The 26300-nt window shown below is 33.0% G+C and overlaps 1 protein-coding gene across 1 annotated transcript in view; it reads left to right on the top strand.

Moving 5' to 3' along the window:
• Window positions 1-3977: 3977 nt before the first annotated feature.
• Window positions 3978-26300, top strand: part of LOC143043215 (uncharacterized) — a 43833-nt gene continuing 21510 nt past the window's right edge. The window contains exons 1-3 of the mRNA XM_076215625.1: window positions 3978-4728; window positions 13982-14158; window positions 14508-14687. Coding sequence (XP_076071740.1) covers window positions 4103-4728; window positions 13982-14158; window positions 14508-14687 — 983 coding nt within the window. The 5' untranslated portion in view covers window positions 3978-4102. The remainder of the gene's footprint in view (window positions 4729-13981; window positions 14159-14507; window positions 14688-26300) is intronic.

The following is a 26300-nucleotide window of genomic DNA, read 5'->3' as shown; positions in this document are numbered from 1 at the left end:
TAAACAGTAAAATTAACAACTATACAAGCTTATAAGGTCTAAAACTAAAATGAAAAATTTTGCGTTCTCAGAAAAAATACATGTGATATAATCGCGAGTCATGTCTGTTTCAATAAAATTGAGAATGGAAATGGGGAATATGTCAATGAAACAACAACCCGACAAAAGAGCAGAAAACAGCCTAAGACCACCAACGGTTCTTCAATACAGCGAGAAAATCACGCACCCAGAGGCGTTCTGTAGCTGGCCACTAAACAAAAATGTGTACTAGTTCAGTGATAATGGACGTCGTACTCAACTCCAAAATATATAAAAGAAACTAAAATTAAAAATTATACAAAATTAACAAAGGCTAGAGGCTCCTGACTTGGGACAGGCGCAACGGAAACAGAAACAAAACATGAGTAATGGAATATAAAATATACGGAAACAAAACACATGAAAGATTAAAAATTTAGGCAATGGATATTGAAAATTTATAAAAGTGGTTTCAAAAAGTGATAAATTAAAGTAAAATTAATTTTATTCGAGAATGGTCGCATATATTCTGCGGATTCTGTTTTATTGTCATGAATGACACCAATTTTCCATCTACATTGGTAACCAGTATATAAATCAGAGATTAACGTCGTAATGTAACTAAACATCAGTAAGTAAACATATATTGGGATGCCTAAATATAAAGAATAGAGAAAGAATAATGAGTAAGATAAATAAAATGTATAGAAAAGTAACATAACAATTTAAAGAATACAGAAATAATCAACACCCCAATCCGGACCCTCATTGGGTACACGAGAATCTGGATGGAGATACAGAATATAAATAAAAGATAAGGACAGTAGAGAGTGATGCATTGCTAAAAAAAGAGAGAAAAAAACAATAATTGTTTAAAAATAAAGACATGAAACCACCCTGGGTGTTGAAACAGTAACGGATTGCGATGTACTCATATTGGTAACAAATGGTTGAAGTTTACATGTGGACAACTGCAGTTCTCCACTGTACATATGTAGAAAAGGAACTAAACTGAATAACATGAATTTAAACTTAATACAACCAAATGTAGCTGCATTCGCTCCTTTCCATTTACTTCTTTAGAATGATTTATAAACAACAGATGATTAAGTAATAGAAGACAAGAACCAATTGGATGATGCTGACGAATTAGGGTTAAACGTCCAGTGACAAATACCATGTGCATATGAGAACGACAACACGTTATATGTACCCTGCGTTGTATTAGAAAGACACGTTCAGTCGGATTTGAGAACATGCTACTTTTTGCAGACACAAAAATTAAGACTGATTGAAATCGTTAATAATAAATTCATGCATATTCCAGCGGACAACCCAGATCACGCTATATTGAAGTGACACTCTTCAATAAAATGCAAAGAAAGTCAAAATAAAAATGCGTTTACTGGAAGGTTAGTGCTGCATTGTGTTATCATTTTGTTTACTCAAGAATCTCTCATTCTTAACTTTTCAATGGGAAAATATAAAGGTAGCAAAACTATTTTCGTGGCTAAATAACTCTTAACTGACAATTGTCCAACCCATTAACAGACTTTATAACCCATAATTTTCACTAAAACGTGGTATTTCTCACGAAATATTTACTAATGTCAATTTATATGCAAGAACCAAAGTAGTATTTTGTGTCTTTTAAATGATATCTAAAATTGTTTGTTTCGCCTTTTATTAAAAAAATGCTATGCGTGTAGTCATAAATACTACATACTTGCGCGACGCCTTTTACTTTTACTGAAAACTGCGCAGACTATGAAATGTTTTTAAAGGTGGAAAATGTTCTATGATAGATATCATATTGTCAAGACAATTTTCTTTTTTTGATTTGATTCTTATAATATGCCAAAAATCTGTATATTTGATAGAGTTTAACATTAAACTGTGCGTTTTACTCTTAACAGACGTATAGCCAACCCGATTAACAGACCAATCTCCCATATAGCCGCATACTCAATATAAATTAACCGACCAATCTCTCGGTTAGCCGAGTGTCGGCCGTGTTATAGTTCAATCGTTCTTTAAATATTGATACTCCACACATGCTTTTATATTGGATAGCCTAACAATATATAATATAAAAACCGCATGCATTTTACTTGTGTATTCTACTACACAGAAAGGGGACAAATAGTTCCCCCATGTCTTCACACATGTTTATGATAGGCTTGTATCTATATCATTTGTCAGTCTATATTTCTAGACCGTTGAAAATGTTTGCATGTGAGCACAAAAAAGAATAAAAAAACCGAACTCTAAGGTAATTAAAAAAATGTGGAAGTAAAAAAAACATTTATAAAATCAGACGTTACCAACCAAAGGAACGAGTGAAAATCATTTACCATATTCCGGACTTGGTGCAGAAATTTTTCTAAAAAAATGAAAGGGTACAGCTGGCAACTGAACGTACATGATTTTTTCTTTTACAGTTTGATTTAGAAGAAATACCGACATAGCTAGATAATACATTTAATTATCTTATTACTAACATAATTCTATATCAATAGTATTGTAATTGTTATAAAATACGCCAAATACCGTTATTACAAACCTGATCTTGAACTATATCAATGTTTTAGAAATTTACCTGTGACTTCACTTTTGTGGCATCGATTATGTCGTGTGGCAGACAATGCGTGGTTCTGTTCTGCTATTTTTATGTGCTGTCCTAGGTTGTTTTACGTGTTCTGTTATATTTTACGTTTATATTCTGTGGTTAGTCTCCACTACGGTGTTGACATGCACATCAATTACAAGTATATGGTCATTGTTATATATTTACTGTTTGCAAAAGTAGGAATTGTTCTAATACTAAGGATTTTCTTATCCCAGGCATAGATAACCTTAGTTATATTTGGCACTAATATTTGGAATTAAGGGTCATGAATGCTCTTGAACTTCAACTTTGAACTTGTTTGGCTTTCTTTACTATTTTGAACTGATATTTGATGTAATGTCATTTTAGTGTTATATTTAACATTGTCATTAACGCGCGAGGTTTGGCTGGCCACAAAACCAGGTTCAACCCACCATTTTGTCTTAAAATGTCCTGTACAAAGACAGGAAATTGGCAGTTGTTATCTTATAGTTCGTTTGTGTGTGTGTTGCATTGTCGTTTTTTTTGTTGCACTTTAGTGTTTCTGTTGTTTGGTGGTTTTCCTCTTATAGTTGATGTGTTTCCCTCAGTTTTTGTTTGTAACCCAGATAAGTTTTCTCTCAATCGATTTATGACTTTCGAACAGCGGTATTCTACTGTTACCTTTATTTATAGCTCGGTAAATTAAAACCTCCTTTTTCTGTGGCAGTTGATATATCGTTCCTTTATGTTGACAAAATTGGGTGAGCAACCACAAACAGCATATTTTTTTCTCCTGGTATGTTGTCTACGAGATCCCAAGTATGCCTCGAGTTGCCCTTTCTGTTCTGGACACTATATACAGATGTTTCGACAATAAAGTCAAATTAATGCAAATACCCCCCCCCCCCAAAAAAAAACCCCAAAAAAACCCACGAGAAACATAACTACACTCTTTGAGGGACTTTTCAACATTGTTAAAGATTTTTATCGTTTTCTTTTAGCATTGTCTAAAGAAGAACTGGGTGCACTTTATTTTTATTGTGTAACTATTTGATTGATAAAACGATCACAGAAGAGTGAAACGATACACCAAAGGATTTAAGTGCAAATGAACACTTTGGATTCATAAGTCTATAAAAATTTTCTGTAGATATTCCTACTGTCATTGCAGACTTAGTCCTCATATTAAATTTTGTTTGCATGTTAAATGTATTTTATGTCAAATTAAATGTTGAGTTTAATTCGATATTCAGAACGACGTATATTATCAAGGTAATATATGTTTAACAAGATAAATCATTAAACATTTTACTTCCTGTTATTTCAATAAAAATGGCGCAGATTTCATCAAACAAATGTAATACATGTGAAAAGGATAACGCTGGCCTATATTGTTATGAATGTCAGTATTATCTGTGCGCACCATGCAGAAAATTTCATGACAAGTTTATACAAAACCACAAGGTAACAGAATCATTCAAAATAGATAGATCAATGTTTGCTTCGACACTTAAATGTGAAAGTCACAACCTTGAATATGTTCATTATTGTAAAAACTGTAAATGCCTTACATGTTCAGCCTGTACAACTACGGTTCACAAAGGTCATGACTTCACTAACATGACAGAAATAGCTGCTAGTGCTCGGGAAGATCTTAAACAAACGAATTGTAATGTGAAATCGAAATTAAAAATTTTGTCAGCACTGATAGATGAGATTGAAAATGTTAAAATGAAAAATTTACAAAAAGAAATCAATCAGTTTGTTGAAGAAGCACGCATCATTTCGGATGAATTAGTAAGAATTATTAAGTCAGTTGCTGAGCAAAATGTCAATCGAGCTACTGATTTTCTCACAAATGAACAACAAGGTATGAATTTCGAACTAGCAAAGCTAAAGAAGATACAGAAGGACTATAGCTCAATAACCGAGAAAATAGATCAATTGATACAAATGGAACATGACATGACATTTTACGTACAGCAAAAATTGTTAACAAAAGATTTTGTAGAAACTGAAAGTATCCCAACAGTAGCTGATCCAGAAAATATTGGAGAATTCAAAATAAACGATTTTATTGACCAGGTCGTAGAAAACATTCAATCGAAATACAGCGTCAGGTAAGTGTTAAAACAACTACAAAATACTACTATTCTCTTTTGATAATCGAACCACTAGACAAAACGTAACTGAATGGGATATATTTGATATCTATCGAGCTACCCCGATTTTAGTTTATTTATTTAACATCCTTATCATTAAAATGTATGTAAAAAGTTTGAAACATATCTATACTATTAAACGAGAAGACCTCATTTTGGGTGTCGCTTCTCTTCTTTCCACAATAAATTAATCAACACGCCTCGGTGTCCTATAGGTACAGTGCATAGTGCCATTTATCATCCATTCATATGATTATTCAGATTGAGTTATTTTTGGGGAAAAACGAGAAAAAAGGCATCCGGATATTGTCCCGTCATTGGACGAAATTTTAAGTCATATTAGCCTTCCGGTTTGCGTTTTTCTGTATACTTTGAACATACATATATATACAAAGAATAAAGTGTAATTTCAGAATTCTATCTGCTATCATTTTCAAGTTTACTATCCACGGCAGTCACAGAGTTTATTAAATAGAGAGGGTCTGTATACTATATCAATGACCACTATGGATCGATTTGTAAACTTAGAATTGAAAGTAAATACACTATATTTATATAGTAATAATCAGTAATGAATGTTCATAATATACAGATAAGCGCTAAAAATATTCATCTGAACTTTTGATACATTTTCTGAAATTCTCCAGTCATTAAATCTTTTACAAAATTTATTGATTACACAAAAAAAAAAGAAGACGTGGTATGATTTCCATGTTGACACAACTCTCCACAAGAGACCAATATGACACAGATATTAACAACTATAAGTTATCGTACGACCTTCAACAACGAGCAAAGCCCATACCGCATACTCACCTTTAAAAGGCTCCGAACTGACAATGTAAACCAATTCAAACCAGAAAACTAGCGGCCTTATTTATGTACAAAAAAATGAACGAAAAACACATTTGCAATTTATTTATATTGTAGTCCTGTGTTGTCATTTTGATGTTATATTTCACATGGCCATAAAAGTGCGAGGTTTGGCATGCCACAAAACCAGGTTCAACCCACCATTTTTTCCTTTAAAAATGCCCTGTACCAAGTCAGGAATATGGTCATTGTTATATTATAGTTCGTTTCTGTGTGTATTACATTATAACGTTGTGTCGTTTGTTTTCTCTTATTTTTGAGTGTAAATTCACATTGCGATAAGACGTGTCACGGTACTTGTCTATCCCAAATTCATGTATTTGGTTTTGATGTTATATATATATGTTATATTTGTTATTCTCGTGGGATTTTGTCTATATGTGTTACATTTTAGTGTTATGTCGTTGTTCTCCTCTTATATTTAATGCGTTTCCCTCGGTTTTAGTTTGTTATCCCGATTTTGTTTTTTGTCCATGGATTTATGAGTTTTGAACAGCGGTATACTACTGTTGCCTTTATTGTAACACATAACCAAAACAACAACCACTGAATTACAGGCTCCCTACTTGAATGTTCATAACATACGAAATGTATGTTCATATTGAAACTGATAGAAAACCAAAAAATGAGAATATTGGAAATAAAGGAGGAGGGATAAAAAAAAACAACATTTTCCTGTCCCTAATAACCTATAACCATATTGAAATTAACAGAAAACCAAAAAATGGGTATATTGGAAATAAAGGAGGAGGGATAAAAAAAAAAAAAAAAGCTTTTTCCTGTCCCCAATAACCTATAACTTATGATACTTTTGCTGAAATTCTCCAGTCATTCAATATTTTACAAAATTCTTCCAACAACACTTTACATACTTTAAACTACGCTCTGAATGCCCGCGATTTCGCGGGTGTGTTCTAGTTTTTTTTAAAAGAGGAATTTTTCTTTTGGTGAAAAAAATAATATTGGTTAAACAAAAGAACTATGTCAATTGGACATGCTTTGATACTATATATGCGCTTGAATTTTTACTTGATAACATCTTTGTTCACTTTGGAGATTCCGTATATCGTCAAGTTATTGGAATGCCAATGGGGACTAACTGTGCACCACTTATTGCGGACTTGTTTTTGTATTGTTATGAGTTACAATTTATGACTAAAATTAGCAATGACCCATCGAAACAACATTTGATACAAAAATTTAACAATACTTTTAGATATTTGGATGATATATTGGCTTTAGATAATGACGACTTCAGTATGTATACTAAAGAAATTTATCCTGTTGAACTTACTTTAAATAAAGCTAATACTAACAATGACCACCTCCCTTTCCTCGATCTATCATTAACGGGAAGCTTAATACAAAAATTTATGATAAAAGAGATGATTTTCATTTCCTATCGTTAATTATCCATTTTTAGATGGTGACGTTCCCTTGTCACCATCTTATGGTGTTTATATATCTCAACTTTTACGATTCGCTCGTGTATGTAACAACGTATTAGATTTTAGCGAGAGAAATTTTTGTATTACTGAAAAATTATTACACCAGGGTTTTCGATATCACAAGCTAGTCGAAACATTTACTAAATTTTATCATCGGTATAAGGACATCATTCGTAAATATAGCTCAACATGCAGACTTCTTATACGTTCAGGTATTTCACATCCAATATTTTATGGTAATATTCTTTACAAAGCACAAAAATGTCAGTATTCACCTCAAAAGCTTACAAAACCTTTAAACAGACTTATTAAGAAGGGATATAGCTACGATACTGTTGTCAGGTCATTAAAGATTGCATATTTTGGCTTTAATATTGATTCACTTATAGGGTCTTTGCATAGGAACTAAACACATTTATTTTAAAAACAGTTGTTGGCATGACACGGGTTATGTTCTGCTCATATATTTTATGAAAGTATTATACTAAACCCCTAACAGGAGGGATAGTGCCTGATATTCATATGATGAAGACATAATTCTTTCAATCAGTTTAATTGAGGTCTGGAGCTGACATGTCAGTTAACTGCTAGTAGTCTGTTGTTATTTATGTATTATTGTCATTTTATTTATTTTCTTTTGTTACATCTTCTGACATCGGACTCGGACTTCTTTTGAACTGAATTTAAATGTGCGTATTGTTATGCGTTTACTTTTCAACATTGGCTAGAGGTATAGGGGGAGAGTTGAGATCTCATAAACATGTTTTAACCCCGCCGCAATTTTGCGCCTGTCCCAAGTCAGGAGCCTCTGGCCTTTGTTAGTCTTGTATGATTCTTAATTTTAGTTTCTTGTGTATAATTCGGAGTTTAGTATGACGTCCATTATCACTGTACTAGTATTCATATTTTTTAAGGGGCCAGCTGAAGGACGCCTATGGGTGCTGGTGTTTCTCGCTACATTGAAGACCCATTGGTGGCCGTCGGCTGTTTTCTGCCCTATGGTCGGGTTGTTGTCGCTTTGACACATTCCCCATTTCCTTTCTCAATTTTATTATGTTCGATTGTTGCAATCATAAAGTAAAGTCCTGCGTCCGTACTTTTTTTTTATATATAACAACGCAACCTCGAAATCAATCTAGCACATGTTGCTTCATTTCAGTGGCTTACCCACTAGTGACAAATATAGTCATACTTAACAACAGACGAGCCAGTTTTAATAAAACTAAATACTAGTGTTATACACATAAACATTGTCGATTTTCCAACCTTTGGAAACCCATATCTTGACATTGTACATGGTTTTTGTTTTTGTTTTATTTACACTAAATTCATTCGGTATTGGATGTGTAAAGAATTTGATAAACCAGACGCGTTTGTTCTACATACAACACTCATCAGTGACGCTCAGATCAAAATAGTTAATAAGCCAAACAAGTATTAAATGGAAGAGAATTTAGGAACCAAAATTAAAAAAAAAGTTGTTCAAAATGCGGCTCAGGTAATCTATGCCTGGGATATTAGTATTTAGAATAATTCTTACCTTTGTTAACAGTTAGTTTTTACAAATTAAGCCCCTTTTCATCTGTTTTTAAAGTTTTCTTCATCTGTTGTACTTTAACACCACTATTCCCATATCGATGGAAAGGGGCCAGGGGATGGGGTATTCACAAGCATACACGTTTAACCCACAACATTCTGTACCTGCCTTCTCAAGTTAGGAGCCTGTAATCAATTGTTTTGGTTTGGCACTGTTTATTATATTTGTTTTTTCGTTTGATGTGTTTTACAAAAATCAAATCGTTAGCTTTCTTATTAAAATAGTTTTACATTTGTCATTTCAAGGCCTTTTAAAGTTTACCATGCGGAATGGGTTTTGCCTATCGTTGTTAACTTCTACATCATTTGGTATTTGTTTGAGAGTTGTACCATTTGAGAAAAAGGATGAGACGGTTTTTTTTACAAAACACGGAGGTAGCTTTCTATGTGTCGTTTCTTTTATATTCAGTTCAGTAAAAAATATATAAATTGGACCAAATCAGAAAAGATTGGATTGTTGAAGGAAATAACACCATTGACAAACGCGTCTTTCCTTATTATTTTTGTCTGAAGATTTTCGCCTTATTTGAAAATATGTAAAGGTCGACAAGGAAGTTGCACAGTTGATTTCAATAAGAAAAACGAAAATTTCTACCTCCAAATTCTACAAATATGCTGTAAATGTGAAATCAAAGCATACTTAGAATTGTTTTCTGCTGTGGCATGTTTTAATCTATGCTTTTAAAAATTAATTGCTAATTTGTACACTTAATTATGAATGGTGTGGTACTCTTTTCATGATGAAAAAATAGCGGCTAATTTCTTATAAAACTGGACTTTGAATTTTCATAGAAGTTCGGTACTTTCGTATTTTACTTTTCATTTTGCTATGGTGAAAAGGTGGACAATCGAAGATTTTGAAAGAATTAAAAAAAAAATATGTAAAGTTTTAAGATATATACATTCCCTCAAATTCCGCACTGCCAAGATTTATTACCATTAATTCATAATGTAAAAAAGATGGGGTAAAATTTCGAATGGGACAATTTTCAACCAAAAAATAGATGACGTGTATGTAAACAACCCCTTACCGTATAGTCTAATATAAAAGGGCCCAACATGAATAATATGGGACTTGAATGATATGCAACAATTCAATTGAGAAAACTAATGACTTAATTTATAACAAAACAATATATGACAGACATGTACCAACGACAATCACTGAACTTCAGGCACCTGAATTGGGTCAGGCACCTGAAATATGTGGAGGTGTGTGTGTGTCGGAAGGGGTGGGCATGTTGATGAGCTCTAAACCCTCCCTAAACCTTGTACAGTGGTTATACAAAACATCAAAATAAGAAACTTAAAAAAATCAGTTGAAAAGGTTTTAGTCTTTGTTGCATGATTTTCTATTATAAATTGTTTTGGCTTTTGACTATTTGTAACTACGAGTACTTCAAATCGTACTTTTGTGTTAGTTTGACCTGTTGATACTATTTGTAATGTTGTTTTTTTATATTTCATTTTAATTTGTATATGGTCAATATACCAGCAATGATTGTTTGGAATTACTATAAATTTTCATTTCTTCGTACCAGACTTGGGGTCAATTACATTGGAATGTAATTAATTAAATTACACATTACATTGCAAAAATGGTCAATTACACTAATTACACATTACACAGTTTTTGAAATGTAATTAATTAAATTACAATTACTTTACTAAAGTAATTAATTAAATTACACATTACATTTCATCATGATATTTTTTAACAATAATTTACATGTTTATATAATGCATGACTTGTGTAAAATTTTCATGTAAGCAGAGTTTAAGCATTGCATTTGATAATCATTTAATATAGTCATTTTAATGTTTTGTCAATTATTCTGAATCTTTCTGGTCTGAAAACAGCAATTGTAAATTAAATAGTCTTTGGACAGGAGCTAATATGGTACAAGATATTGTTTGATCAGGACATGGAAATTTTTTGATTAGAAGATCATTATATTGATAGGAGAGGGAACTTGTTCCTATTAACTTGCCAATACATCAAGGGGTATTTTGACATCTCAGAAATGAACTCATTTGAATTAAACATAATATGAATAAGGAAATAACAAATGAATTTAAAATATTTTTATGCCCCACCTACGATAGTAGAGGGGCATTATGTTTTCTGGTCTGTGTGTCCGTCCGTCCGTCTGTTCGTTCGTCCGTCCGTCTGTCCGTCCGTCTGTCCCGCTTCAGGTTAAAGTTTTTGGTCAAGGTAGTTTTTGATGAAGTTTAAGTCCAATCGACTTCAAACTTAGTACACATGTCCCCTATGATATGATCTTTCTAATTTTAATGCCAAATTAGAGTTTTTACCCCAATTTCACGGTCCACTGAACATGGAAGTCCAATCGACTTCAAACTTAGTACACATGTCCCCTATGATATGATCTTTCTAATTTTAATGCCAAATTAGAGTTTTTACCCCAATTTCACGGTCCACTGAACATGGAAAATGATAGTGCGAGTGGGGCATTCGTGTACTGAGGACACATTCTTGTTTTATTTTACTTTAAACATATAAAAAAGTGCTTGTCACAATATTGAAAATAATTTTAGTACAAACAATATATGTATATAATGTCTCAATATTAGCAATATTTTGCTAATTAGATAAAATATCTGTAATAGTGGCATTGCCCCTGGACATTTTAATCTGATTAATTGCTGTTTGTTTTTACAGCTGTTAATTTTTATTTCTATAATCTTTTTGTGTATACTAATTTAACAAAATGATTGTATGCAGTGATTTTAAATTCTAAATGAACTGTCTCAGACAGATGTTTCACAGTAACACATTTTATTGTTTTTGTTTAACAAGTTGTTTATTACTTATCAATCTATTTAGTTAAAGATCTTTCTTAAAAATTGAACAACCCTTATATATGATTATCACATTTTTCAAATTATAAGACTATTCAGAAAAATCTGTATGTCAAATAAAATATATAAAAACTTAAGAAAAAATTACAGACTTCATATATTAAAAAAGCATTGATATTAATATTTGAAAAATATATATAATTTTACAATTTATATTATAAAACACAAATCCTTAACTGTAACACCATAAAAGAACATGTAATTGAAATGTAATTCAAAAGTAATTGAGCATTAGATGCTTTTTTCAATGTAATTAATTAAATTACCTTTTCTTCGTAGTTCGTACTATGACCAACAAAATTATTTCCTTTCTCCATTAATACTGTATATACATCACACTTCTGGCACCTGTTCATGAAAAACACGAAGTTTTATTGTTGATATTCAACCCACATGTACCAAGTTTTAGAAAGATTTGTTGATATACAAGAAATTTCTTGGTACTCCTAAACGGAAGATTATACAGACATTATACGAAGTACACTCACCAACAAATTTTTTTTTATTTGCATGTGTATAAGATGACGTAATTTTTCAAAGTTGATGTTTTTATGAAATTGCTTAGCATTTCAAAGCGGTATAATACTTTTGATTTAATTATTCATCCCAGCTATTTTTTCTATTTACATTGTATCCTAGATCAAATTTATTCGTTCAGTGTATGTTCATTTGTGTTTCTACGTTTTTTTATTGAATTAAGCCACTTGCAATTGATGATCATATAGTGTGTCTTTCTATGTTGTGATGTTACACTATTATTTCTGATGAAGGAGAGAAGGTTTGGTACCATTAAAACGTTTAATCCCGCTGCAATTGTTTGCACCTGTCCAAAGTCAAGAATTTGATGTTCAGTAGTTGTCGTTTGTTGATGTGGTTGATAAGTGTTTCTCGTTTCAAGTTTTATTTACATAGATTAGACCGTTGGTTTTCCCGTTTGAATGATTTTACACTTGTATTTTTTTGGTCCCTTTATAGCTAACTGTTCGGTGTGAGCCAATGCTCTGTGTTAAAGATAAAGTCAACAGTAGTATACCGCTGTTCGAAAATCATAAATTGATAGAGAAAATACAAATCCGGGTTACAAACTAAAACTGAGGGAAACACATTAAATTGATAAAGACTGTACCTTAACTTATAACGGTTTACTATTATAAGTTGTGATTTGGATGGAGAGTTGACTCATTGGCATTCATACCACATCCTCCTATAACTATTAACTCATCAGATCGATTCAAAGCATAACACATTTAATAAACACAGACAGGACAGTCAAGGCTTTTTTTAAAATGCATAAAAAGGTACGAACTTAGGAAAAAAGGAATAAACTCAATGTAATCAAAATATTGAATAATGTTAAACTTTCCATTAAATCGAAATATATTATTTTTATATGATCAGGTAAAGGAAAAGCTTGGGAAACTGATAAGGGGTGAAAATAAGAGTATGCATGCTTATAATTTGAATCATCAAAAAGAGAAAGCACACCTAATGTTTTAGAAATGATTTCTTTAAAGAGCTTTCGATTTTTCGCATGCACTCACATGTATACACTTGAAAGCCAGTGATATACGTAAACAGCCGAAAAGTGTTGAATCAATATCGGAAACCCTACAAGGTCATATTTACTTGTCCAGAAATACATTGAATATTATTTAACACTATTGGTACAACGAAGTTTTAGTATTCACATACCTGTATAAAGCCCATTTGACAAGTTTAACGCACCAAATTATCTCAGAAATAATAAAACACCTAAGTTGTTTTTTTCTAAATAAACAGGTGCTGTTATGACATAACAGTGCTGTTCTATCAGTTCGTCAAGCTACTTCAGCTGACTACCGCTCAGATTTTATCCAAGAAAACAAAATGTTTTTGATATCTGATATTTTCTATGCTAAAACGGTTTTAAATATTCAATGTTTTTTCGATAACTGTTTTAACATCAGATTCGAAATAATGCGTTTATTTTTGTAATATAAAAGGGTAGTTTTAATTATTCGAAGGGGTTATATCTGATATTTATTCAATTCTTAGTCTCCACTTACCTAAAACAAATATACTATAATCATAGATTTTGTTTGTGAAGTTTCCATTTTAATTTGTAATACTTATAAAATTATGTTTTGGAAACATACACGATTGATCATTTCCCAATAATAGAGGGACATGTTTTGTAAGAAAAAAATATACCAAAAAAGAAAGAAATGAAGAATTCTTAATCTTTCAAACTATAAATGATGGTTATTACGTACAAAGAATTTAGTAATTATCATTTGACATACATGCAAAACGAAACGCGACCACACCGAAAGTCTGCTGAAAAGTCGTAATTTTGATTGATCATTACATATTAAAATGAGTTTTTCATCTGTTTATGGTAATTTAAAGTGATTAATTTCTATTTCATATAGATGTTTGAATAAAAAAGATGGCGAAATTGAAAAACTAAAGAAAAAGATAGATGAGGAGAGAATCAACATCAGCGAGATGCAAACAATCCGCCAAGAAATTACCAAACAGAGTGCTTTATTGCAGAAAGAAAAAAGTAAAATAAAAGAGTTAGAAAATGAAAACATGAAAATTCAGAGGTAAATATGTTTGTTACCATTGTTATTAGAATTTCGGTTTTGTTATTAGAAATGCAAACTAATTCACACACCTATCTGATTCAGGCAACATTTTCAAATGTATTTGTGTTGCTAATGTCATATATATAATAAAGGCAATTTAACACATAAACTCATGATGATCTCATTAGAGGTTTCATAAGAGTTCTCAAACAAAGAATACTATTCATAACTCGTGCATTCTTTGTTATAAATTTTATAAATTTTATAAAAAGATAGTGACAATTGTAAGTTCAAGATGTGAAAATAGTTTGTTTTATGTATGCCTTTGTTATTTCTATGCTATTGTTTTGTTTTTTCCTATTTTAAGATCAAACACTATATCGTTTAACGAAATGCAAGAAATTATTAACAATACAAGTGCAGCATCCAAGAACATACAGATAAAATATGAAGAAATCCGTAGAGCTGTCGAAGAGAAGGAATATTTGTTAAAAGCGGAACAAGATAAAACTGCAGTATTGGAAGAACAAAGAAATGAAATTTTGAGGTAACCAATATCAGTTGAATTAATAATAGCGATTCTTTTTCATTACAGATAGTACGCTTTGTAGCTTCATCGTCCTAAAACCTCCATCAAATTATATCGTCTCAATTATCTAACCATACATTTGACTAAAAAACAAATCGCTGTTTATAGATATGCGTCCGATGCGCTTTTCTAGATTAAGGTTCCACTACAGTCAAAATATAGGACACTCAATCATATAAATTTTGCCTATTTTTTTCAAACTTTAACGAATAAAGTCCTAAACTACTGGAATGTATGCTCATTTAAACATACTTAACATATACACACTGTGTATTTTAAATAAACATGAAATTGTTATGTTGTGGCCAAACCGGTTCTTGGGGTGATCCCTAAATTTTCCAAAAAATCTTGAGGCCTGCGAGACGATTTAATTTGTTTAAAATTTGGTATGAACTAATACTGTTACATATAATGCAGTAATATGTAATGTTAACAACGGATACTTTATAAGGTTTATTATAAATTATATCAGAACCGAAGCACTGACTACTGACCTGATGATACGCTTGGGTTCTAATTGTCAATAAGCAACAGTATTGACTCAGTGCTATAAAAATGATAAAATCTATCAGGAAAATGCGTTCATTGTATTTCCGTTCATCAGGAATCCTCAAATCCGATATTTGAAAGCCAATAAGTATCGAAACAAGTATTATCAAAACTACCGAACTCCAACGACAATTTAAAGAGAGAAAGGTCCCCACTCCCAAATAAAAAAATAATTTTGATTTAACAATAGGCAACAAAAAATATATAAAAAAAGAATACTGAACTCCGAGGAAAATTCAAAACGGAAAGTCCCTAATCAAATTGAGTAAAATCACAAAAATATTGAAATCCGAGGAAAATTAAAAACGGAAAGTCCCTTATCAAATGACAAAATAAAATGATTAAACACATAATACGAATGGACAACAACTATCATATTCCTGACTTGGTACCGATATTTTTAAAATGTAGAAAATGGTGGATTGAACCTAGTTTTATAGCGCTTAACCTCTCACTTGTTCGACAGTTACACCAATTTCCATTATATTGACAATGATACATGATCAAAACGTCACAAAACGGGGTACAAAAACAACACGGACCCCACCAAAAACTAGAGATGATTTTAGGTGCTTCGGCAGGGGAAGCAGATTCTGCTCCAAATGTAGCACCCGTCGTGTTGCTAATGATGTGACAAAGCCGGTAAATAATAAAATTTGCTTGGTCACATTCGTGAAAAGAGAAGGGCATTGTAGCTACGACATAAGTGACTTATCCGATATCAACTGTATAACGAATATTCCATACAATTCAATCAACTCGTGATGGCGTCCGTAATATTTACGAAGTGATGATTTTAACTATACCATTTCAATCTCTTGGTTTAAAAATGTTAAGGTAACAATTGGTTGGATGAAATCATCTCTTTTGTCGTAAAGTTTTGTTTTCAACCGACCCGCATATTCAATTTCTAGATATAAGTCCTAATAAAATGGCAAAATCAAAAGTTCAAACACAACAAACGTATGGATAACAACTGTTATATTCCTGACTTGGAACAGGCATTTTCTTATAAAGAAAATGGCAGATTGAACCTGGTTTAATAGCGCTAAACCTCTCACTTGTATGCCAGTTGCATCAAATTTCATTATATTTACAACGATGCGTAAACAATACTGACATAATAGGTAAAATAGTTAAATATGGGTAACAATTGGTTGGATGAAATCATCTCTTTTGTCGTAAAGTTTTGTTTTCAACCGACCCGCATATTCAATTTCTAGATATAAGTCCTAATAAAATGGCAAAATCAAAAGTTCAAACACAACAAACGTATGGATAACAACTGTTATATTCCTGACTTGGAACAGGCATTTTCTTATAAAGAAAATGGCAGATTGAACCTGGTTTAATAGCGCTAAACCTCTCACTTGTATGCCAGTTGCATCAAATTTCATTATATTTACAACGATGCGTAAACAATACTGACATAATAGGTAAAATAGTTAAATATGGGCACAGCAGTCATCACTGTGTCATAATCTCAAAACAAACAAAATTAATATTTAACAATAAAGCACAAAAAGGGATTAGAGACTTTCCGTTTTGAATTTCCTCGGAGTTCAGTATTTTTATTATTTTACTATCTACATTAACCGACGTAGCGTTTGCAAAAACTGTCATATTGATGGATTGGTACATGCGTTTTAAAAAAAATATATAATTAATCCTCATTGTGCAGCTAGCTAAACCTCCCAATGGACAATACGACAACTTTATATTGACAAACACATGAGCAACCTTATATTGACAAACACATGAGCAACCCAAGAAATCATAATATGTTATGTGACACTTATTGAGATCCAGCAGACGAAACTGTTTAAATCACAGACATACACTTGACTTCAAACACACATACAAATATAATGAACAAAGACGCCAACAAAAAAGTAACTGTAATTGATAATAGCAAATCCGTTAAAGACTGCAGCAAAAATATGTTTGTAATGTTTAGCACTTAAAACAATATACATACAGGTATACACCTTTCCGATTAAGTACAAATACATGAAAATAAAAATACAAGGATAAACGTAGAATAAATATATAGATTAAATAATTGTATTCATTAAGGAGTTTTGTTAATTCTTAACAATTTAATCACCAGTTTCAAAGTAAAAAATATCTCTTTTCTATGGCACGGAATCAGGGTCATAAATATCGATTTTAGTATATCCTAAAATGATTTCAGTATATACTAAATTACATTTTAGCATACCCTAAATTGATTTTAGGGTATCCTAAAATGATTTAAGTATATCCTAAAATGATTTTTAGTATATGCTTAATTCATTTTAGGGTATTCTAAAGTCAATTCAGTATATACTAAAATGATTTCAGCATATACTAAAGTCATTTTAGGATACCCTAAAATCAATTTAGCATATACTATAATATTCAGCATATACAGAAATATTGGCGCGGTTTCAAGGTCATAAATAACGATTTTAGTATACACTTAATTGATTTTAGTATATCCTTAATTCAATTTGCTGAGAGTTTTGTTCACCAATGAAAAGATCTGGAGGAGTTGGAAGGACAGTCACTTCGGACCTTGCTGAGATGTGGCAAATGTCCTCTCACTTGACTTCAAACCTTTAAATATTAATACTTATTCGGAAAAGATATAGTTACGAAACTGTTGACAGGTCATTAGGGATTGCATATTTTTATATTAATATTGATTCACTCATTGTCTTTGCATCGGAAATAAACACATTTATTCTAAAACCAGTTGTTGGCATGATACGGGTTATGTTCTTCTCATTTATTTTATGATGGTATGATCCTAAACCCCTAAGGGGAGGGATTGTACTTGATTTTCATATGACGAAGACATAATCTTTCAATCAGTTTAATTGAGATCTGCAGCTTGCATGTCAGTCCTTTGTTAATTTATTTATCATTGTCATTTTGCTTGGTTTCTTTTGTTGCCTATTCTGACATCGGACTCGGACTTTTTTAAACTGAGTTTTACTGTGCGTATTGCCATGTGTTTCTTTATTCTACATTGACTAGAGGTATAGGGGAGGGTTGAGATCTCACAAAACATGTTTAACCCCGCCGCATTTTCAGTTGCCCCTGTCTCAAGTCAGGAGCCTCTGGCCGTTGTTAGTCTTGTATGTTTTTTTTTATTTCATTTATATGTTTTGGAATTAAGTGTGACGTCCATTTTTACTGAACGAGACACATTTTTAGTTTGGGACTAGCTGAGGACCACCTCCGGGTGCGAGATTTTGTCGCTGCGTTGAAGACCCATTGGTTGCCTTCGGCTGTTGACTGCTCTTTGGTCGGGTTGTTGTCTCTTTGACATATTCCCTATTTCCATTCTCAATCGTATAAATATCTCAAGGGGCGGATGCAGGATTTTCAAAGGCATATGGGTTTACTAGTAAGTTGGAAATCAATCGGACTTCGTTTAGATGGGACATGTCTTCGGAATGAATAAAGATGAACAATATGGGGAGGGGGGAGTAAAAGATTGAAAAGTTAAACGTTTTTTGTTTGTTTTGTTTACTAAATGCACAAAAAAATTATGTACATCTCTTTTCGGTTAATCTTCCTCTTGGCATATTCATTTAAATATTTAAAAGTACATCAAACGGAACTAAAACTGTAGAAGATGTGTGTTATACGTCAATAAGACCGCAATCAAAGGACACAAAAACACCTAATAGATATAGGAAGATGTGGTATGAGTGTCCATGAGACAACTCTCCATCCAAGTCATAATTATAAAAGTAAATCATTATAGGTCAAGGTACGGTCTTCAACACTGAGCCTTGGCTCACACCGAATAGCTAGCTATAAAGGGCCCACAAAACAGTTATTAGTGTAAAACCATTCAAACGGGAAAACCAACGGTCTAATCTTTATTAAAATCGACAAACGAGAAACACTTATGAACCACATACGCATGTCTAGAGGGCAACATATAGTGTTCAACAATAGACAGGTGTCTAAACTAAATCGTTATGTTGGTTCAAAAGCTCACTCAGAGCTTAAGTTGTAGTGTTACTTATCCTGCAAAATTAACAGAAAACTTACTTGATGTGATTTGATCGTCTCGAATGCACGTAAAAAAGAGGCGAAAGATATACCAGAGGGACATTCTGTTCTGGTCAAATCCAAAGAAATTTGGCATATTGGTGTTTCTCGGAAAATCACAAGGTGTAAGGTCAAAGACTTAGTCTAGTTGACTTATAGTGGCTTGTTGCTTTGTAAATCCTCCTCCTAAACACCATCCTAATCCTTATCCTCATCCTCGTCATCATGTCACGGAGCATTTTATAGGCGACTATACGGTATGGGTGTTTCTCACTGGTGAAGGCCGTACTGTTGCCAAAAATTGCTTACATCCACTTTATTTGAACTATGGTTGATAGTTGTCTCATTGGCAATCATACCTCCTCTTATAACCTTTATATATTATTTATAAAGGTCTCTGAAAACTGAGTTGCGGCATTAGGGACAGACAAGAAGCATATTTCAATCCAAAACTAAAAGCCATATCTGTTAAAACCCCCATAAGTAAGTAAGAACTACATTTACTTTTCAGCTGTCCAAGTTTCATGACAATCAAGCGAGAAATGCTAATATAATCAATTGAAACCAGTGGTATTATGCAAGAGAATTTCCGACATACTAATAAAATTGAGAATGGAAATGGGGAATGTGTCAAAGAGACAACAACCCGACCATAGAAAAAACAACAACAGAGACTATTTGACTAATTCCTGGGGCAAATAGTTCTTAGTATGTCTGAAATTCTTGCATAATAGCACTGGTTTCAATGGATAATATTAGCATTTCTCGCTTGATTGTAATGAAACTTGGACAGCTGAAAAGTAGATGTAGTTCTTACTTACTTATGGGGGTTTTAACAGATATGGCTTTTAGTTTTGGATTGAAATGTGCATCTTGTCTGTCCCTAATGCCGCAATTCAGTTTTCAGAGACCTTGATAAAAATATAAGATGAGGTATGATTGCCAATGAGACAACTATCAACCATAGTTCTAATAAAGTGGATGTAAGTAATTATGGGCAACAGTACGGCCTTCACCATTGAGAAACACCCTACTTATTCGATTTTTGATATCCTTCCCCCTTTTTAATTGTTTATATTCTTATCTCTGGTTATAGTTCTAAATTTGTTGAGGTAAAATGACCTTTTTATGACCTATTTATATGTGTTTGTGCTCAACCGATCCGGTTGCTCTATGTTAGATACTTATTTGTTTCTTATTTGATTTTTATACGTTCTACCTTTTAAATGTTTTATATTCGTATGTTTGAAGATCTGGTTCTTGGTTCGAAGAGTTAAATCACCTTTTAGCGCTTGTATAAAAATGAAGATGTGGCATGATCACCAATGAGACCACTCCCCACAATAGACCAAAATGACACAGAAATTAACAACTATAGTTCACGATACGGCCTTCAACAATAAGCAAAGTCCATACCGCATGGTCAGCTATAAAACATGTTAGCGTGGTGTACATCGTTTCGGAGCTTGGCTAATACCTTGTTTATAACACGCGTTTTGCAATTGTGTTCTTGTCTCTTGCGGTAACTATGTGTTCTTAGAGATGAAATTTCACTATTAGCGCGTATGTATTCGTTCCTAAATCGCTTTTAATACGCGTGGTATACGTTGCACCTTTTAAAAAATGGATTTAAATTGTTTTCTTGTTTCTAGTGGTAGATTTCGTTTCTAAGAGGTGATATACCCCTATCAGCGCGTATGTAGCAGTTTCAGCGCTCGACTGATACCCTGTTACTTATTCGTTCCTTATTCGCGTATAATACGCGTGTAATACGTTGCACATTTAAAAAAAATGATTTTCAATTGTTTCTTGTCACTGGTGGTAAATTTGGGTTCTAAGGGGTGATTTAACCCTATGAGCGCGTATGTACCCGTTTCAGCATTCGACTGTTACCCTGTTACTTATTCGTTTCTTATTCGCGTCTCATACGTTTGTTATACGTTGCACCATTAAGAAAATGATTTTCAATTGTTTTCTCGTCTCTTGTGGTACCTATGTGTTCTAAGAGGGGGAAAACCCTATTAGCGCCTATGTACCCGTTTCAGCGCTATACTGTTATCCTGTTACTTATTCGTTCCTTATTCGCTTATAAAACGTGTGTTATACGTTCCAATTTTAAAAAGAAATATTTTCGTGTCTCTGGTGGTTACTGACGGTTATAAGTAGTGAAATAACCCTAATAAAACATATGTACCGTTTCAGCGCTCGACTGACACCCTGTTACTTATTCGTTCCTTATTCGCTTATAATACGTTTGTTATACGTTGCACCTTTTAGAAATGGATTTACAATTGCTTTCATGTCTCTGGTGGTAACCATGTGTTCTTAGAGATAAAATGGCCATATTAGCGCGTATGTACCCGTTCCAGCGCTCGTATAATACCCTGTTACTTATTCGTTCCTTATTCGCTTTTAATACGCGTGGTATACATTGCACTTAAAATAAATCGTTTTTCAATTGTATTCATGTCTCTGGTGGTAACAATGTGTTCTTAGAGATGAAATAACCTATTAGCGCGTATGTACCCGTTCCAGCGCTCGGATAATACCTTGTTACTTATTCGTTACTTATTCGCTCATAATATGTTTGTTATGCGTTGCACCATTAAGAAAAAGATTTTCAATTGTGTTCATGTCTCTGGTGGTAACAATGTGTTCTAAGGGAAGAAATGACCATATTACCGCGTATGTACTCGTTCCAGCGCTCGGATAATACCCTGTTACTTATTCGTTCCTTATTCGCTTTTAATACGCGTGGTATACGTTGCACCTTGAAATAAATCGATTTTCAATTGTGTTCATGTCTCTGGTGGTAACAATGTGCTCTTTGAAATGAAATAACCCTATTAACGCGTATGTACCCGTTCCAGCGCTCGGATAATACCTTGTTACTTATTCGTTACTTATTCGCTTATAACACGTTTGTTATACGTTGCACCTTTTAGAAAAAAAAATTTCAATTGTATTCATGTCTCTGGTGGTAACAATGTGTTCTTAGAAATGAAATAACCCTATTAGCGCGTATGTACCCGTTCCAGCGCTCGGATAATATCCTGTTACTTATTCGTTACTTATTCGCTTATATTACGTTTGTTATACGTTGCGCCTTTTAGAAATGGATTTTCAATTGTGTTCATGTCTCTGGTGGTAACAATGTGTTCTTAGAGATAAAATAACTCTATTAGCGCGTATATACCTATTACAGCGCTCGGATAATACCCTGTTACTTATTCCTTTATAATACGTTTGTAATACGTTGCACCTTGAAATAAATCGTTTTTCAATTTTGTTCATGTCTCTGGTGGTAATAATGTGTTCTTAGAGATGAAATAACCCTATTAGTGCGTATGTTCCCGTTCCAGTGCTCGGTTAATTCCCTGTTACTTATTCGTTACATATTCGCTTATAATACGCTTGTTATACGTTGCACCTTTTAGAAAAGGATTTTCAATTGTGTTTTCATGTCTCTGGTGGTAATAGTGTATTCTTAGAGATGAAACAACCCTATTAGCGCGTATGGTCCCGTTCCAGCGCTCGGTTAATTCCCTGTAACTTAATCGTTACTTATTCGCTTATAATTGTTTTCTTGTCTCTTGTGGAACCTATGTATTCTAAGAAGGGGGGGAAATTCCTATTAGCGCGTATGTACCCGTTTCAGCGCTCAGCAGATACTGTGTTACTTATTCGTTCCTTATTCGCTTGAAATACGTGCACTTAAAAAAAAGACGACATTCGTGTCTCTGGTGGTAACTAGGGGTTCTAAGAGGTGAAATCACCATATTAGAGCATATGTATCCGTTCTAGCGCTCGACTGGTATTTGGCTGATTTGTAAAAGATATACTTTGGTTACCTTTGTACTTTTCCTTACTTTTCCCTGTACTGAACTCACGTTATATATAATACCCTGTTACGTATTCGTTCCTTATTTGCTTATAATACGTGTGTTATACGTTGTACTTTTAAAAAGATTTTTTTCGTGTCTCTGGAAGTAACTATGTAATCTTAGAGGTGAAATAACCCTATTAGAACTTTTAACCCGTTTCAGCGCTAGGTTGAAACCCTGTTTATTATTCGTTCCTAAGTTCGAATAAGTAACAAGTTATTATTCGAGCGCTAATAGGGTTATTTCATCTCTAAGAACACATTATTACCACCAGAGACATGAAAACAATTGAAAATCCTTTTTTTAAAGGTGCAACGTATAACAAACGTATTATAAGCGAATAAGTAACGAATAAGTAACAGGGTATTAACCGAGCGCTGGAACGTGTATATACGCGCTATTAGGGTTATTTCATCTCTAAGAACACATTGTTACCACCAGAGACATAAACACAATTGAAAATCCTTTTCTGAAAGGTGCAATGTATAACAAACGTATTATAATTTAATAAGTAACGAATAAGTAACAGGGAATTTTCCGAGCGCTGGAACGGGTACATACGCGCTAATATGGTTATTTCATCTATAAGAACACATTATCACCACAAAAAAATGAACACAATTGAAAATCCTTTTCTGAAAGGTGCAATGAATAACAAACGTATTATCATTTAATAAGTAACGAATAAGTAACAGGGAATTAACCGAGCACTGGAACCGGTACATACGCGCTAATATGGTTATTTCATCTCTAAGAACACATTATTACCACCAGAGACATGAACACAATTGAAAATCCTTTTCTAAAAGGTGCAACGTATAACAAACGTATTATAAGCGAATAAGTAACGAATAAGTAACAGGGTATTAACCGAGCGCTGGAACGGGTATATACGCGCTAATAGGGTTATTTCATCTCTAAGAACACATTGTTACCACCAGAGACATGAACACAATTGAAAATCCTTTTCTGAAAAGTGTAATGTATGACAAACGTATTATAATTTAATAAGTAACGAATAAGTAACAGGGAATTAACCGAGCGCTGGAACGGGTACATACGCGCTAATATGGTTATTTCATCTATAAGAACACATTATCACCACAAAAAACATGAACACAATTGAAAATCCTTTTCTGAAAGGTGCAATGTATAACAAACGTATTATAATTTAATAAGTAACGAATAAGTAACAGGGAATTAACCGAGCGCTGGAACGGGTACATACGCGCTAATATGGTTATTTCATCTATAAGAACACATAGTTACTACCACAGACATGCACAGAATTCAAAATCGATTTATTTCAAGGTGCAACATATACCCCGCGTATTAAAAGCGATTAAGGAACGAATAAGTAATAGGGTATAAACCGAGCGCTGGAACGGGTACATACGCGGTAATAGGGTTATTTCATCTCTAAGAACACATAGTTACCGCCAGAGACAAGAACACAATTGAACATCATTTTCTAAAAGGTGCAACGTATAATACGCGTGTTATAAACAAGGTATAAGTCAAGCTCCGTAACGATGTACACCCCGCTAACATGTTTTATAGCTGACCATGTGGTATGGGTTTTGCTTATTGTTGAAGGCCGTATCGAGACCTATAGTTGTTAATTTTTTTAAGATTAACCGAAAAGAGATGTACATAAATTTATTGTGCATTTAGTAAACAAAACAAACAAAAAACGTTTAACTTTTCAATTTTTTACTCCCCCCTCCCCATATTGTTCATCTTTATTCATTCTGAAGACATGTCCCATCTAAACGAAGTCTGATTGATTTCCAACTTACTAGTAAACCCATATGCCTTTGAAAATCCTGCATCCGCCCCTTGAGATATTTATACGATTGAGAATGGAAATGGGGAATATGTCAAAGAGACAACAACCCGACCAAAGAGCAGACAACAGCCGAAGGCAACCAATGGGTCTTCAACGCAGCTAGAAAATTTCGCACTTGGAGATGGTCCTCAGCTAGTCCCAAACTAAAAATGTGTTCTCGTTCAGTGAAAATGGACGTCACACTTAATTCCAAAACATATACATGAAATAAAGAAAAACAACATACAAGACTAACAACAGCCAGAGGCTCCTGACTTTAGACAGGCGCAACTGAAATGCGGCGGGGTTAAACATGTTTTGTGAGATCTCAACCCTCCCCTATACCTCTAGCAATGTAGAATAAAGAAACACATAGCAATACGCACAGTAAAACTCAGTTTAAAAGAAGTCCGAGTCCGATGTCAGAACAGGCAACAAAAAAAACCCCAGCAAAATGACAATGATAAATAAATTAACAAAGGACTGACATGCAAGCTGCAGACCTCAATTAAACTGATTGAAAGATTATGTCTTCATCATATGAAAATCAAGTTCAATCCCTCCCCTTAGGGGTTTAGTATCATACCATCATAAAATAAATGAGAAGAACATAACCCGTATCATGCCAACAACTGGTTTTAGAATTAATGTGTTTATTTCCGATGCAAAGACAATATGAGTGAATCAATATTAATACCAAAATATGCAATCCTTAATGACCTGTCAACAGTATCGTAACTATATTCTTTCCGAATAAGTATATTTAAAGGTTTGAAATAAAGTGAGAGGACATTTGCCAGATCTCAGCAAGATCCGAAGTGACTGTCTTTCCAACTCGTCCAGAAAGCGATCTTTTCATTGGTGAACAAAACTATTAGCAAATTGAATTAAGGATATACTAAAATCAATTAAGTGTATACTAAAATCGTTATTTATGACCTTGATTCCGCGCCAATATTTCTGTATATGCTGAATATTTCAGTATATGCTAAATTGATTTTAGGGTATCCTAAAATGATTTTAGTATGTACTAAAATCATTTTAGTATATACTGAATTGACTTTAGGATACCCTAAAATGAATTTAGCATATACTAAAATCATATTAGGATATACTAAAATCATTTTAGGATATACTAAAATCATTTTAGGATACCCTAAAATCAATTTAGGGTATGCTAAAATGTAATTTAGTATATACTGAAATCATTTTAGGATATACTAAAATCGATATTTATGATCCTGATTCCGCTCCATACTT

The sequence above is a fragment of the Mytilus galloprovincialis genome, chromosome 8 (assembly GCF_965363235.1).
Source record: "Mytilus galloprovincialis chromosome 8, xbMytGall1.hap1.1, whole genome shotgun sequence".
Classification (NCBI taxonomy): domain Eukaryota; kingdom Metazoa; phylum Mollusca; class Bivalvia; order Mytilida; family Mytilidae; genus Mytilus; species Mytilus galloprovincialis.
The sequence above is the reverse complement of the archived record's forward strand: the minus strand, read 5'-3'. Positions and strand labels throughout refer to the sequence as shown.